The sequence below is a fragment of the Gallus gallus genome, chromosome 23 (genome assembly GCF_016699485.2).
Source record: "Gallus gallus isolate bGalGal1 chromosome 23, bGalGal1.mat.broiler.GRCg7b, whole genome shotgun sequence".
Taxonomy (NCBI): domain Eukaryota; kingdom Metazoa; phylum Chordata; class Aves; order Galliformes; family Phasianidae; genus Gallus; species Gallus gallus.
This window is the reverse complement of record NC_052554.1, coordinates 5,193,076-5,209,251: the sequence shown is the minus strand read 5'-3', so window position 1 is coordinate 5,209,251 and position 16,176 is coordinate 5,193,076. Positions and strand designations below refer to the sequence as shown.

Sequence of the window (16,176 nt, the reverse complement as noted above, 5' to 3'; positions counted from 1 at the left end):
TGAGCTATGGTTGGCACCGTTCCACTCTCACGTCCCCTCTGTGCCCACTCACCACGCAGGGGATGAGTGCTATACAGCTGTGCACACAGTGCTGACTGTGAACTCTGTCTCGTTGGCCATGATGTCCGTGGGCTGCAGGTTTCGGTCATACATGGGGTTTTCAAACGTTGCTCTGACATTGGTGTTTTCATGGCCCGCGTAGCCATTGAATGGGACTTTGGGTCTTCTCCTGCAGGGTGCCAGAAAGAAAAACCCAGAGAGGTCAGGGCTGCTCCCGCTGCAGCCCACAGAACAGCAGTGACCAAGCCAGTGGGAAAGAAAAAAGCTGCTTTTGAAGAAGGTAAACACCTGCGGGAAAGGCAGGAGGGATCTACAGCAAATCTTATTAGGGATTTGTGGTGCAGGAAGCTCTCTGGGCTTTGCCATAGTCCTACACGTGCTCCCCCTGCACAGCATCCAGTCCACACAATGCTTTGAAGTGCAGGAACATTTCCACAGCAATGCACTGATCAGGAGAAAGAAATCATTTACAACACACGCAAAGCCCAAGTATGAAATTTACTTTGCCTTATCCTCCTTAACGTTGCCACAAATCTTACTGATTGCCATAAAAGCCCTCAGCACTCTGCTCTCCCAACACCCCTCCATCTCCGTGCACTTTTGCTCTATTACTTATTTTACCTTCTGAACTAAATGAGAAACCGGGTCTGGAGGGAGTGCTTTTAAGACAAGCTCACAAATACTTCTGTCAGCCCTCTTATTTTGTTTCACTTACTGCGTCATTCCTGGAACCCACCTGTGTTTGTAGAGATAAAGCACAAACCCTGCAATAATCAGGGCTATGAAAGGCACAAGAATGGCAGCTGCCACAGAACTGCTGTTGGATGCAAAATGGTGTCCGATCGATTCCGGATCGTTTTCCATCATGCTGACGTCTGAAACACAGCAAAAGTAACCACATTTCAAAGCAGCACTGCAGGAAGTGGGGTTTGCTTGAGTTACATCTTCAGCAACGCAACATCGGGGTTAGAAGTGGTGCTGTGAAAGGTAATCAAAAGCTTCCGACTTGCAGGAAGAATGGCTTGGAGGTCTAGCCTAGCTTAGTTCATCATCATTTATTTAGGAGCGTGATTAAAAACAGATGTAAACAGATTAACCTTACTGATTTGGCCCAGCAGGGTTGAAAATTAATGCCAGGGACAGTAGAAACGTTTCCTGCTCCATAACCTCCACTGCCACCACAATGCAGCTGTCAGCAATTAAGGCAAGAACTAGTAGTCAGAGGAAGGTTACCCAGTCTCTGAAGACCAAACTGCCCGAACCCTTTGCCACGCACAAAGCCCTGGTACACAAACGTGCCACTGGACGACTCTGATGAGACCTGGAACGATACGAGACCAGAGATCAACAGATCTGTTCAATGCTTCCCTGGGTTTGTAGCACCCATCTTGTCACAGTCCCTTTTAACTTCATGCACTGTGTTAATTGAATTCCACTCCCTGGAAAAACACGACATCTTTTAACAAGTCTAAGCGCCCAGCAACTTGTTAAGACTCACATCTCAAGGGGGGAAAGCATCTTGTTTGTGATAAAGAACAGAATGTGCTGCTGATTCAGCGGGGATAGCGATGCTCTGAGCTCCAGCTGGCCATGGGTCAACGAGATGCACGCTGCCTGTGAGCTCCAGTGGGTCTCTTAGGGGCATGGGAAGCTACCAGGCATAGAAATGGGGGGCACGAAGCTGACTCCGTAAGGAAAGATTAGCTCTTCTAACTTGATGCTTAGCAGATATAAATGAAATGAATTGTGCTGGTTTCTCCTCTGGTGTTATCTGGAAGACCTACAGATAACCAGGCACAGATAACCAAACACACAGCTGCAGTGTGGGAGAGCTGACTGCTCACAGAATGTTATCTCATGTACTGGGAGAATGCCCCACATGCCCTCCAAGCAGGCAGGTCAGTGGAGGATAACAGCCTCATTTGGGGAGTTGTGCCCGCAGCTGCACTGAGAGGAAAGCTGGGCTTATGACAGCACTGGTATGAGAGGGGTGGACTTCGTGTATGAGGTGTCCAAGCACTTACATGTCCATCTAGAGCCCATTTATCGTTTTTGAACTTGTTTACAAAGATCTCCACTGGCCCCATAATCTGATAGACCTGGAGGAGCAGGTGCACGTCTTCTTTCTTGTAAATGCCTGGAAAATAAGTGACTTTTAACCACTGGATCACAGTGTCTCAATTCAAATTTGAAGTAATTCACTGTCTCAGAGTGGGCAGGAACTCTTCCTATGCTTCAATCAGTGGGATCACCTGGAACCACACCACAAACTCTCAACCTCACATCTGCCCCCAGGATATTAAAGACATTTTGCATGTGGGAATCAATTCAGCTGTAAATATTTCCTAAGTGCCACCAGATCAGTAACACAGTGCCCCCTGGGGGGCAGAGACAAGGGGTATTCACACCATTTAATTGTGTGGATTAAATTATAGGTCAGTGAGCTGGGTTGTGCTGCTTTCCAGGATGAGTCAAAGCAAACTCAGGCACAGGATTTGTTCGTCTTGGTCCACTCCAAGACTGGAGACTTCCAACTTCTGTCCAGCTGTATCACAAAGGCCAGAGCACTCAGATAACAGAGCACACTGCCCCTTGCCCAGCAATGCCATTGACTACAGTGCAGTGAGTGTAAATCCCAACAAACAGCCATGTTGGTTCCCTCACCAGAAACCTGGAGCTCCACGCCGCTGTGGTCTATCAAAGTGGCATTGACTTTACTGGTGACGGGGTCGAAGCTGGTGACAGACAGCATTGCAGGCTGCTTTTTCCCCATGTATTCGTAGGAGCCTTTCCAAAGGGAATTTCTTGCAAACACATCAGCAGGCACTACAAAGCACAGCAATTGGGGACAGAAACACAAGGTATGATCATCATATGATCCTATGATCACCTCCACTTGTTTCCATTTCTCAGAAATCAAAGCAGAGCGGATTCCTTTCTTTCCTTGAATTCAAAAATACGTATGTAAATCTCTCAAATCCCACCCACTCTCTGTGCTATCATCACTGAGTGCAAAGCCAAAGAGAGGAGAACAAACGTGCTGATGACTTTCATTTTGGTGTTTTGACAAGAAAAAAAAAAATCCAGAAAAGTTTTAAAAACAAACAAAACCCCAGAATAGGTTCCTAGGAAAAGCACAGACCTCCAACAAACCAAAACCAAACACAAAACCGAAACGAAAGCTTGAAAAAAGCTCTAATGTAGAACATCCCACAGGGCTCCAGCCCGGGGAGAGCAGCAGTGCTGGCGCTCCACTGCTGAAGGCACCCGTCTGCTCTCCTGTGAAGCATGAAGGAATGGGACACGTGGGCTGCTCCCACCAGCCCAGCAGTGTGAGATGTGCAGGACCAGCTGCTTTTCTGGCTGCTCCTTTGCCATGGAGCCAGCCCTGCCACGTACCTGACAGCTTGGAGAGCGGAGGGTCCCGCGCAGTGCCCACCGGCCGGCCGCTGGGGCGGATGTCAGCTGGAAGAGAGGAACGAACCCACAGCCAAATGAACTGTGCTGCACCTGACTGTGCTGAGACACCTCTGCTGCAGTGGTGCTCATACAGGACAGCCTTCACCTGACACTGGTTGAGCACATAACAGGGCTAATAACTGCACAAGAGCTTCAGATGGGTTCAAGACCGCATGATCTTGAACCAAGAGTTGAGCTTCGAGGCTCATGACACATAGGTAAGGTACACACCAGGTTCAGCTGGTGCAGATGTTTCTAAGTCCAAAACATCAGGCAGAAAATCCCTTCTCTTCCCCCTGTTTTCTGGGATCCGTGCTGTGGTTGCTGCAACCAGCTCAGCCACGCAAACCCATGGCTTCTCTAAAGCACCCACGTAGCTCAAAGAGAATTGCTCTTTTCTCACAGGCTGCGAATCCCCCCTCTGCAGAGATGGAGGCCAAAGCCAAAGCCGTGCTGCTCAGAGCTCTTACCGAGGCAGATGGGAGGCTTCCCCGTCCAGCTGCCATCTGCTTTGCAGGTCCGATGCTCAGACCCCCCGGTGAGGTAGTACCCACTCTGACAGGAATAGATCAAGGTGTAGCCCAGAGATGGCAAATCCAGAGCGCCGACGTTGGCGTGGGAGGGGGTCTCAGGCTGCTTACAGTGGTGAGCTGAAAAGCACAAAACCAGAGATGTGACACAGCAGGCAGTCACAGAAAGGCAGAAGAGTCACCAGCGATGTCAGCCGGGAGACAGAGCTCTCAGAAGAGAGTTCTTCAGCCAACGCTTTCTCTGCTCACTGAGGGACACAGTGCCATGCCTGGATTTTTACCAGCCAGAGGAATTAATGAGACCATTTCCCATGCTTTGCTGCCAGATTGCTCTTCCTATCTGAAGCTCTCAGGGGATCCTTCACTCAGTTCCAGCCTCCATGAACTCAACATCAGGCTCCATTATCCCTCCCCTTTCCAGGAAAGGAAGCCAAAACCCAATGATGCTGAGGACCTCGTGCCTGACACACGGAGGATGAGGAAGCTCTGTTCACCCTCCCAGAGCTGAGCAGGAGTTTGAGCCTGTGATCAGATTGCCACTGCTGCAACCCAGCAGGGATGGGAGTGTTTGTGATGCCTTCCTTTGCAGCTGCAGGGCCAGGAAAAGAAACTGAGCAGCTGCCTTCCTCCTCTCTTTTAACTTTCATGGACAAAATGCACCTCTGCAGGACATGGAGGCCCAGCAAGCTAAGCCAGCGAGTGGGTGCACCACAGGTCTGCTTTTGTATAGCTTTACGTCATAGGACCTCTGTCCTACTGCTAATTTGCACCTATCTATCCACAGCATTACAAAGCAAGTCCTCAGGAGTGTGCAATAACCATAAATTCCTATCACTGCTCAGTTCCAGGATTTGGCCACAGGGATCCGGGCTGAGCTCGTCCAGCTGCTGCCACCAGAGAGCGCCTGGCTGTGCTGCTGGCAATGTGTCACCACTGCTCCCCAGAAGTTATGGCCCAGGGCTCATCAATCAGGGGCCAGGAAGCTCGCCCGCACCCACGCTGTAAATTTCCCCTTTCTGTAGCTCTCAAAGTGCTCATGAATGAAAACAAATCCTCGGCAGCCTTCATGAGGTATTATCTTCATCCTCATTTTACAGAAGATGAAAAATAAAACCCAGGAAGGCTCAGAGAATGATGGAGCTCACACAGCCATAGCGCTGCATCCCAGAACCCCACACTGTGTCAGCAGTGACCACATCCAGCTCCATGCTGCAGGCATAGGAGGCAACAACTCAGCAGCACGAGATGTACAAAACACCTTCTGTTTCAGTGCACCTCACACCAAAAGCAAAATCCCATTCACACTCACAGCTGTTGTGCAACCCTGCCATCTTCAATCCAGCAAAGAGGAGCTGGTAACTCTGGGGTCACACTCCCTTCACTGCAGGGGTGGTGGGGAAGGGCAGCTGCCTCCCAGCACCACGGCCCCTCTCCCTAATAGCACTGCTCAGAAGTTTTAAAGCCCCCCTGGCTGATCTCAGGTGCATCTCTGGGGTTTGTTCACTGCACACTATCTCACCACTACCCCACCTCACAAGGGAGAGGGAGAAGCTTTGTAATGCTTATGATACAGAGGCCACTGTGGATATTACAGCTTAAGTACATTAGCTCAAATTCCTTCTGGTATAGTGGGAAAGAGATGATGGACAGCTTAAAAGGAAGAGCAACACGTTATTAAAGGCAGGGAGAACATGGCTCTGCCGGAGAGCCCTTCTGGCTCAGTGTTAACTGCAGCGCCTGGAGCACCAGCTCACATCTCTGCCATCAGATGTGGTTTCAGAAGCACAAAGCAAAGTCTCACCTCAAACCACGTCTCTGAGGAAGGGACAAGCTAAGAAAAAATCTCATCTGAAAGCAGAAGTGGCTGCTGGCATAACCACGTCAGCAGAGAGATGACAGCGCCGTCTCCCTTCTTCTTCAAGACTGTGTTTTTTTCCAGCTCTCCCAAAAAATTACCAGCTCTTCAGAGCCAGCAATTCACACGGCCATCTGCAGCAATGACAGAGTGTGCCAGCAATGACCACTGTGCCCGCAGCTCCCAGCACTTACGGACGCAGTCGGGCTGCACGCCGCTCCACGTCAGGTTGGGCAGGCAGGTCCTGGTGGTGGAGCCCTGCAGCAGGTAGCCCTTCTGGCACTTGAAGAAAATCATGCTTCCCACCTGTTTCCACAGGAGACAAAACACTGAGCTTGCAACGTAATTCACCTGTGCTTACAGTGCAAGAGTACTTCTAGCATTTTCCACCTTCTATGCAGTGAAAAGGTGGGTTGCCTTCTTCCTGCGCTCACCATCCTGCCAGAGCCTGGTGCCACACAGCTCCCAGAGCAGCTGCGAATTGGGCAGAGGGTTCCTCCATTCAGTGATTAGTAAAGCTGCTGTCTTGAAAGCACCCAAAGCTAGCATCGGATTTAGCAACACTCAACGTTTTTGCCGAAAGGGACATTCAAAATAATTACCATCAACAAACAGCCCACAGCCATAGAATGAATGCCAACTTGGATTGCAAACAGCAAAAAGGATCACAAAAACTGGGAGGTGACTCCTTGACACTTCCGAGGTGCGTTCACTGTCTGCAGACTGCTCACTTCTTTGTTTTTGGATTCAACAGGACAGCAGAGCTCAATCCCTGCTCCAGACAGACCAGATGTGTCACTGCATGGCTGTGAGCTCTGCTACTGCAACAGGATTTGCTGTTAAACTTGAACACGCTGGAATAAAACTGCCAGGCAGGGCTTTGAGCATCCTCCCTTTCTCCCCAGCATGGCAGGACTGTGCAGTGCCCCTTCCCCAGGGCACCACATTGAGGGCACACCTTCCCCAGTGCTCCCTGCAGCCACCACCGCATCCCATCGGTGTGCAGCTCCCACATGGGCAGCTCTTACACAAGTCAGGTTTGGATTGTCTCAGGATTAATTACAAGCTAGGAATAATACATTAAAACCCAGAATTAAGATAACTAATTAGCAGCAAAACTGAAAGGTCCTGGCAGGAGCATGGAAGGCAGTATCCCAGGCCTGCACCCAGCTCTGCTGCAGCAGCACCGGGCACCCATGGGTGCAGGCCGGGCTGACCCCCTCCTTCACACTGTACAGACTACAAAAACCACTGATAGAATTTAGTCTGACAATGAATGGAAATTGTGTCTCCGATCTGAATGCTAATTGCACTGATAACTATTAATTAGCACCGTAATTAATACCATAAATAACGCATTCAAAGCTCATGTCCTCCCACCGCTCGGCGCACGCACAGCACCACGCGATGCCCTCCACCCATGGCAGCCCCAGCAGTACCTGGTAGCCCTGCGAGTTGTTCTGCATCCCATAGAGCGGCACGCCGGGGTCTGCACACGTCGTCAGGGTTGGGTCTGGGGGCAGAGCAGAGGCAGTGCAATAAGGGAGCAGCTCTGGAAGCCACACCGGAGCTCTGCCCCGGCACCGCGCTGTGCCTTTGCAAGGCAGCAGAAATACTTTGCTCCAGCAGGAACACACAGCAATAAGGGAAAATACATGGACATTTTTGTTTTGTAAACCCCCAGCAGCTGCAGTGCAACCCAACCAGATGCACTCAGACACCCAGGAGAAAACGTAAGAATGCAGACCTTGTCTTGGAGACGCTGCTCTGCCCATGCCAGGAGCACACAGCACTGTGCCCTTCCCTGCAGGCAGCCCTGCCCCACAGCCCCCACTATGGAACCCTGCTGCTTTACCCACAGGTAGGGGCTGGGTGTTCTAATGCATCTCAGATGCATCATCTCCCTTAATGCCTCATTGGGTCTCTACCAGAAGATGAACACACACAACTCACTAGCAATACCTGCTGCTACTCTTCTAGCATCTCTCTTTTCTTTTTTCCCAGCATGTTGGCAGGAGCAGCACACCAATGGGATCAAGGCAGAGATGCATTATGCTATTATCAGCATCTCAAACTGAGCAAAGGAACTGAAGGCTGGGTGTGAAAGGCAATTCAGCAGCAGCAGCAGGATCCCTGCTCCTTGGGATCACAGCACAGAGCCCCACTGCCCCCAGGGGATGCTCTGATACGCAGTGAAGGGACAGCTCTCCTAGCAGCACCTGGAGCGTTGTGCAGTCACATTCCAGTCTCATTCCCAGCCTCCTTCCTTCATCACACCATGAGAAGGACCACAGTCCCACAGCCAGCACCTCTCTATACTCAGTCAAAGCACTCCAATTAACAGGATTACGCCAATCCAGACATAAATCCTGTAAGAAAAATCCAGGACAGAGTGGGAGCAGAGGCAGCCTGTCACTCCTGGCTGCAGCTCCAGAGGAACGAGCACAACCTCTGTACCTAACAGCTTGGCCCTTTGTTGCTATGCCTTTATTCCTCCCTATCCAACCGACCCATCTGCTCCCACCGAAGCATTACACACTTCGTGGTGCTCTCCCTGTGTCCTCAGAGCACTGCTGAGTCACTGAACAAGGGACCCACAACGTGGCCCACGTGGGGCTGCAGCACAAGCAAAGTCATTTTCCATCATTCAGCTCTGCTGAGCTTTTGTCATTCATCACTGAAGCGGTTTCCATGGAAGCCCCCAGGTAAGTCAGTGTCTGTGATAAATGATGAAGAGCCCCAGGGGCTGGTGGAGGTGGAGGGGATGGATGGTGCAGGGCAGAGGGCACAGCTCTGTCTCCTGACTGCAGCCGGCGCTCTGCCCATCTGTGTGCTTCACAAATAGATGAGATCCAACTGAACAGAACCCTCTGGGTTCAGCTGCCTGCACTCAGGGCAGGCTTTGTAGACACACACGTTCCCCTTCCCACGGTCTGGACAGGAATTGCTGCTGGCCGCATTGCACCACTGCAGCTTCGTGCATGGGTCTGCAGTGCCATGAATGGAGGACGGGCTCCTGGACGAGGGATGAATGCCTGGATGAGGCCTTAGAGAGAAATCCGGCATGGGCATTTAAAGCCAAAATTCACATTAGGAGGCAGAGCTCTCAGCTGCTTGCAGGTGAGAAGACCACGGGGACACCAGCATGGAACTAGAAGGCTGACATTCAGGCCACAAGGATTTTACGTTAACAGAATCAGGGACATATGTAAGATGCAGCTAACAAGCCAGAATGACTGAGGTCAGTGTGAGGGCAGGTAGCACGGTGGTGGTGGTGGCAAATGGCGAAGGAAAGCAGCACAGAGCCTGAGCAGTTTTGTCACCACGGAGCCCAGGAGTTCAAGACTGCAGCCAGAGTTTTAAATCGGCGCAGAACACCATGACTAATTATCATTATAGACCTCTCTGAGGCTTCAAAGGGTTCTGGAAGCCCCAGGAAACAAGTCACATGAAGCATGTCTGGAGATTTGAACCTGAATACCAACATCACAGCTAGGCAGAGCAATCTGTAGGACTTCGTCCTCTGTGTACATCACCTTCATGTTCTAGGAGTGCTGCTCTGCCATTCTGGAAAGAATTCAAATGCAGCAGAGAACATAGGAGCTCTCACGTGCACATTTGGGCAGAAGTGCAGTCAATTGCACACTCAGGCCCAGAAATGGGACCTAAAACCCAGAAATGAAAGACAACAACAGCAGCAAACCAACCCACTTTTCTGCACATGAAAATGCAGACCAACAGTGCTCCGCTTGCAGGCGCAGGCCAGAGGAGGTGCCCTTACCTATGCAGCTGGGCTGGGTCCCACTCCACGTACCATCAGACTGGCAGAAGCGGCGTGCTGAGCCCACCAGCACCAGTGGGGCCAGGCAGGAGAAGGACACAGAGGAGCGGTACGTGAAGCCTCGGTCCTCCCGCCGGCCCTGGGCAGGGATCCCTGGATCTCCGCAGAACACGGCTGCAACAGCAGAGAGCAGGGGGTGGTGAAAACCTCCCCGAGAGCAAGCAATGCTAAAACACCAGCAATGGGTCTATTAATGGGCCAGAGCTCACTGCTCACTACCACGGAGCTCAGTGATTGACCAGGGGATGACTGGTGGCAGGAGGCGTTGCTGGCTGCTTTCCTTCTAATTCTCTCTTTTTTGCCAATTGCTGTTAATTAACTTCCACTTCTCCCCATCTTTTTCGTTCTCCCTTTTCTTTCCCCCCTAGCAGCACGCTTAGCTTTAAAACGTGTCCCTAATTGCACGATGTCAAATTGCTATATGGTTCCATGTCACACAGAAAGCCCGCTAATTATACAAGATCCAGGGAAGGGTGCAAGGAACACAGCGAGGGCTTTGTGTGATTTAATACGAAAATGGCTATTGTGCAGCTGCCAGCCATTCAGCCAAGAAAAGAAACTCAAATCTGCCTTTATCACAATGAGACGTTTAACTAATTTTTTGCATTAGCTATTTAATGGAGTACACAGGTTTCCAAGAGCCAAAGCTCTGTCTTCACAAAACGTTCCTAACTTCTGCTGTGACTCCACAGCGCCCTTTGCCAAAGGGCTTTTCTCACCACCTCTGCCAGTTTCAGGAGCCCCGATTTCCAAACTCAAGGAGGCACATGGACAAACAGCCATGAGCTTTAAGGGTGTTACACAAACACGAACATGCAAGGAGTTCACGCCTGTTACAAACCCGACCTCACGCCTACATACAGAGATGGAGTGAGTGCATCCAGGTGTTTCAGCCCCATCCCTCTCCCAGCCCAGCCGTGGATGTGCAGAGGCTGTCTACTCACGGAAGCATTGGGGGATCTCCCCACTCCAGGTCCCGTTCCCCTCGCAGGTCAGCACGGCGGGCAGGGACAGTTGGTACCCCTCCAGGCAGGCATAGCTGACGCTGGAGCCCCAGCTGAAATCCGAGCCCACCACTTTGCCATTGGGGATGGCTTGTGGGGGTTTACAAATGATAGCTGAATGAAAAACAAAGGCAATATGCAGTTCTGTCCGCTTCTGAGCAGAGTTATTTCCATTAACAAGCAAATTCAGGTAGGATCAAAGTTACCGCTGCTCTCCAAGAACGCCCCCTGGGACGGCCCTGCAGGGGGCTGTGCAAACTTCCCCAGCTGTGTGTGCAGTTGTGAACCCTCGGATCTTACTTTGAAGGCTGGAATTAACCGAACCCCACGTCTCTGAGTCTGTGTTCACTTCCATGTGAAGGAAGGACCCAGCCTGACTTAGTGTGAAAACTCATCTTAGGCTCCCTGAAAGATTCATGCATTTTGGACAACCTGGCTGAGTCTCGGATTAGCAGCTGAATCAATAACCAGTCTGTATTTCATTCACTCCAGGGTGTTTTAATGTGACATTTTTGCAGTGCTTTGCTCTTCAGCTCAGGGGAGCACTGGGAAAGATGCTAAGCTCATGTAAATCAACCTGGCCTCCAAATGAGACTGAGGCCACATTCTGTATTACTCCTGCAACATTAGCTCAGTGGTGAGAATGAAAGAGGAGTGTGAGAATTGCTCTTTACAGCCTCGGAAGGAACTGGAGTATATTTGGAAGTTTCTACGTGGTCTGCATACATCAGAATCATGACAGGTGAATTTTCCAGATTGCAAAAGAAGAACACAGATGCTGCTGCAAGTCTTATCTACACGTGGTGGGAGAGTAAAACACTGGCAGAAGAGATCCAGCACGTCCTGCAACTGTTCTACGACTTCCCTTTCCTATCTCTGAATTACAGAGGCAGTCTCAGAATGGAGAAATAATGAAAGGAGTTTGAAGGAACATTTTTCAGACTTCCAGATGATGCTCAAAAAGTGTGTGCCTGTGAAACAGAAAGCCCCATTCGAGCCTGATCTGAGCTCTTGTGCAGACTCACTTAGCTCTCAGCGCTCCACTTTTCCTTTTCCCCATAGGGATAATAGCAATTCCCTCCCTCCCAGGCATATTGTGATGACTGATAGACCTAAAGCTGGCACGGTTTTCATGCTCTGCTGACAAATTGGGTAAGTGCTGTAAACACGGGCGAAAGACTGAATGACAGGACCAAGAAACTCCCAGGTGTGCTCAGGCACTGCACTGCAGCTCATGGAACCACAGAATCATTAAGGACTGCAAAGACCTTCAGAACCTTCACGGCATGTACAACTTACACCCTCCACCACGTACACCAACCAGCCTTACCTTTGCAGGCAGGTTTGGTCCCATTCCAGGTTCGGTCTTTTGTGCACATCAGAGAGGATGCTCTGTCTGACTCCATCATGTACCCAGGCATGCACTGGAACACCACTGTTTTGTTGTAGGTAAAATCACTGCCCAGCCTAATGCCGTTGGCTGGCACACCTGGGTCACCGCAGTTGATCACTACCAAAAGAAGAGAAAGAAGCATTTCTGGCCTCACCATCCCTCATCTCATGGTCCCAAACACTTTCCAGAGCAGGATGAGACTCCCTAATTGCAGAGCTGGGCTGCAGCAAGTGGAGCAAACTTAGAGAGCTCCCTTCAGCCAGCTGGAAAATACAAACCCAGAGCAAGAGTTTTCCATTAGGCAGTCACAGGGGCTGCAGGCAGAGGGACGGCCAGCACCAGGCAGCTCAGCTGAGTTTCTGTGAGCACACAGCACCCAGCATTTCCCAGTGTGGCACCCAGGGACCCATCCCAGTGCTCACCTGTGCACTCTGGGCTGCTGCCGGTCCACGTCCCATTCACTGTGCAGTGCCTGCTCAGCACACCAGTGGAGTAATAGCCCTCTCGGCACTGGTATATGATGGAGCTGGAGAAAACCAAGCCGTCATTAAACAGAACCCTGGCGTTGCTGGGGGTGCCTGGGTTCCCACAGGAGATAACTGGAAAGCAAAACAGCAGAGTTACTACAAGACTGAATGAACGAAAAACCAATTCAACAGGGCTTCCATCCTGCAATCAATCGACTGTTTGCCACAGAAATGAGATTAGCCGCAAAGCCACTGGACCAGACCATGCAGAGATGACTCCGTTCCCAGTCAGTCCCACAGCTCTGCCCCACAGCACAGCCTGGGGGGGTGGGTGCCCCTCGGGAGCCCATGGCTTCGCAGACCTCGAAGGAGTGACAGCCAGGAGCTGCTGCCCTGCGCTGAGCACTGCTGCTGCACTGCCCTCCCACTGTGCTCTCCAGGGAGAGAGAAGGCTGTGGGATGCAATTAGAGGTCTGCCAGCACCCAAGTTTTAGGTCCGAGCCACCACTGCAGTAAAAGGGCTTCAGAGTGGATGGTGGTGCACAAAGCACTGTGGTGACAAAATGAGTGCCTGGAAGAATTGTATCAGCCCTCATTTACACTGAAATTGCAGGACATAAAAGGAAATCGCAGGAACTGAGGGAAGGCTCAGGCCATGGGCTCCCAGACCTCTGAAGGGAACTCCTTGCTCCCTCCCTCTGCCTGTGGTCCAGATGTAAAAGAAGCTGTAAGCGTAAGGATGAAGAGGCTTAAACTTTTAAAATCACAGATTAAATATATATAGGATCGAATCACTCAAGTGAGCAGAAAGTGGGTAAATAATTCCCTTTGGCTTCAGTGAGAGATGAAAAATGAATGAGACCCCAAAAAGAAACTGGTTTTGGTACTGTTTTCTAACTGAGTATAAATCCTAAAGACCCTGGAAGTCCCACGGTCACATCCACTCACATCTCCTGAAGCATTTCAAACCCAATCATCTTTAAACTAAGCCAAACTTCAAGAAAATAACCTGAAAATCAGCTGCATCAAATGGGGATTTCTTGGAGTTGCTGCTTCTTAACAAGTGAAATATTTCAGCAAATGACTATTGCAGAACTCCCCACAGTGAGGGTTCTCAGTTTGCTCCTTTATCAAAAATAAATCAGGTTCCTGCAGTCGTTTTTAGGATGTCCTTTCCGTGCAAACCCTTAGGCAGCTTGCTGAACGCAGTGGGTATTTCTGCTGGAGGCACAGAGCACCCTGTGCCGTGAGGAACACCAGAGAGAGCACCACCAGCAGCAAAGCAACTGCTGCCTGCTGACCAAGGAGTGCTTGGAGCTGCTGGGGAGATGTGTGCCCACAGCCAGAGATGTGACCATGACCCAAAGGCCATTCTGCTGCAGGGGAAGGGTGGGCTGCATTCCAGGAGGGCTCCATCCCCACCAGCACATGCACACCTCCAATGCCTGCCCAGAGAATTGGATTTTCGCTTCAGGTCAAGCAGAGGGATGAGAACTCAGGTTCTGAACATCTCTAACAGGAGGTGGCACAGAGGGAACCAAACACCTGAAGTGTTCCTCAGCCCTCCTGAGAACCCAGCAGCTTGCCCAGCTCTGGGAGCACTGTGCTGGAGCAGTGGGACTTTGGTGCTCTGCTTACAGCCAGAGCTGCTCCCACAAACCTTCTCCTGCACTGCAAAGTGACCTCTGCAATGGACCACTGCAAAGCTCAGGGATGCCCCAGAGATCTGCAGCAATTAACGCGATTCCCATCCACACACCTTTTGGCAGGGCTGTGCTCTATCCTTTAACCAAAGCAGCATGCACGGAGGGCGAGGGGAAGTGCTGTTACCTGTTATGGAGCTGAACACTCCCAGCCCCACGCAGCACTGACGGTTCTGATGCCAAGGAGGAGAGCACCTGCAAGGAGCAGCGCCCTGCTCCTCGGATCATGCAGGAGGAAAAGCTGCGCGCTGGGAGCTGCTATCACAGAGCACAGTGCACATCTGACTGCTCGAGGTGGCATGTGAATACTGTGTCCTCTGTGCGTCCCTCACTGACCTCATCTTCATCACATCCATCCTTCTTGTGGGCTTTGCTGCCACCGGAGCGCCCGGCTGAGACGCTCTGCTAATGATGTCTGACACATCAGGCACAGCCTGCGGGGCCTCACAGCCTTTGCTCCAGGGCTGGTAATTTCCATGCTGTTTAATTTAACCCGTAACCCACATTCCACCTAACTACGCAGAAAGAAAAGAGCAGCCTGAGCCCAAATCCCAGCCCTGCCACCTCCCATGTCCTCAGCAGTCAGATTGGGATGAGACAAAACTCGGCTCCTTCCCTGCATCATCGCTTCAAATGAACACATTTCTGCCTTGTGAAATTGAGGAAGAGCAGCCAGGGCTGCGTCTCGTTTTGGAAGCAGCTTTAATTCATCTGGTGAAACAATAAACATTACAAACACAAATAGTCTGCTCAGCTGAGAGGAGGAGGGAGCGTACGGGAGAGCACAAGCAATGGGCCCCTCCTGCACTGCCCCTGGGAGCACCAATTGGGCAGCAGGAAGGAGGAGACAGAAGGAAAAACTCTACAATGCAATTTCTGTCTTCAAAACGTGCTGGAAATCAATGGTAAATGAGGCCTGAAATCTGTGATTTTTAGGAAGCAAAGGGAGCTGCTCTGAGTGGGCACAACAAAACCAGAGCTGTGTACAACTGACTGAAGCAGAGTCCCACGATGTGTTCCTCCAATTAATTTAATTGGAGACTATTTGTACATTTTGGAGGGACCAGCTGTGGTTCCCTCCTGTTTCCACACTCCTTTGGTTATCACAGAAATATTCCAGCAGCTGAAAGGCACCCATGGCTGCTGGGCCTCCACTCAGCCTGGAGCTCCTCTCCCCTTCCATCCACACTGCAGGATTTGCACGGTGTCCTTTGCAACTCTCTGCACTTACACGTCCATCCACAGCGGAGCAGACCGAGCCCCCATGCTCACTTAGCAGCTGATCTGGAGAGCAGTTTGCACTGAACCCCAGGCAGGTGTGTGCCAATGGCCTGCAGAGCCCCATCAGCTCCAGCTCTGCTCAACTGCAACGGCTGAGAGCTGCACATCAGTGTCTGAGTCAGACAACTGATGCCCCACGGAGGCGCTGGGTGCTGAGCTGGGGCTCCTCCACTCCCCCCAAGCAGTGCTGTGCTCTCAGCACTCACTCTCCTTTGCCCTGAATTCAATCCCCGAATTAATCCCTCCCCTCCTTCTCCTATCAATACCTGTTCCACAAAGTTGAATGCAACACTTGAAAGTGCAGCCAGAACACCTCGCAGCGCCTGCAGCTTGCTGTGAATGCAAATGACAGACACAGCTCGCTGCTCATCGCTGCAAATTGCTTTCCTATATTGGCCAGTCAGCACTTAACATTAAATGACTACATTATGGGCATAATGTTATTATTATTCATAAAGTATGAAAAAAGAATCCACCGGGGATCGGTGTTTTGGTGCCTCCGGAACACGATGGGTTATTTATGCTGAGATTAATGAAAAGAACCTTTCTACTGAAAGAAAAAAAAACAGAATGCAAAAAAAAC

At 50.9% G+C, this 16,176-nt stretch overlaps 1 protein-coding gene across 4 annotated transcripts in view; it reads right to left on the bottom strand.

Moving 5' to 3' along the window:
- Positions 1-16,176, bottom strand: part of CSMD2 (CUB and Sushi multiple domains 2) — a 232,004-nt gene that overhangs the window by 3,535 nt on the left and 212,293 nt on the right. For all 4 annotated transcript variants that reach the window (XM_040651777.2, XM_015297825.4, XM_046903586.1 and 1 more), the window contains 13 exons: positions 12,565-12,741; positions 12,080-12,259; positions 10,690-10,863; positions 9,686-9,859; positions 7,344-7,417; positions 6,099-6,210; positions 3,990-4,169; positions 3,460-3,525; positions 2,725-2,886; positions 2,085-2,197; positions 1,294-1,381; positions 797-935; positions 53-229 (listed from right to left, as the gene is read on the bottom strand). In XM_040651777.2, the coding sequence (XP_040507711.1) occupies positions 70-229; positions 797-935; positions 1,294-1,381; positions 2,085-2,197; positions 2,725-2,886; positions 3,460-3,525; positions 3,990-4,169; positions 6,099-6,210; positions 7,344-7,417; positions 9,686-9,859; positions 10,690-10,863; positions 12,080-12,259; positions 12,565-12,741 (1,799 nt within the window). In that variant the 3' untranslated portion in view covers positions 53-69. The remainder of the gene's footprint in view (positions 1-52; positions 230-796; positions 936-1,293; positions 1,382-2,084; positions 2,198-2,724; positions 2,887-3,459; positions 3,526-3,989; positions 4,170-6,098; positions 6,211-7,343; positions 7,418-9,685; positions 9,860-10,689; positions 10,864-12,079; positions 12,260-12,564; positions 12,742-16,176) is intronic.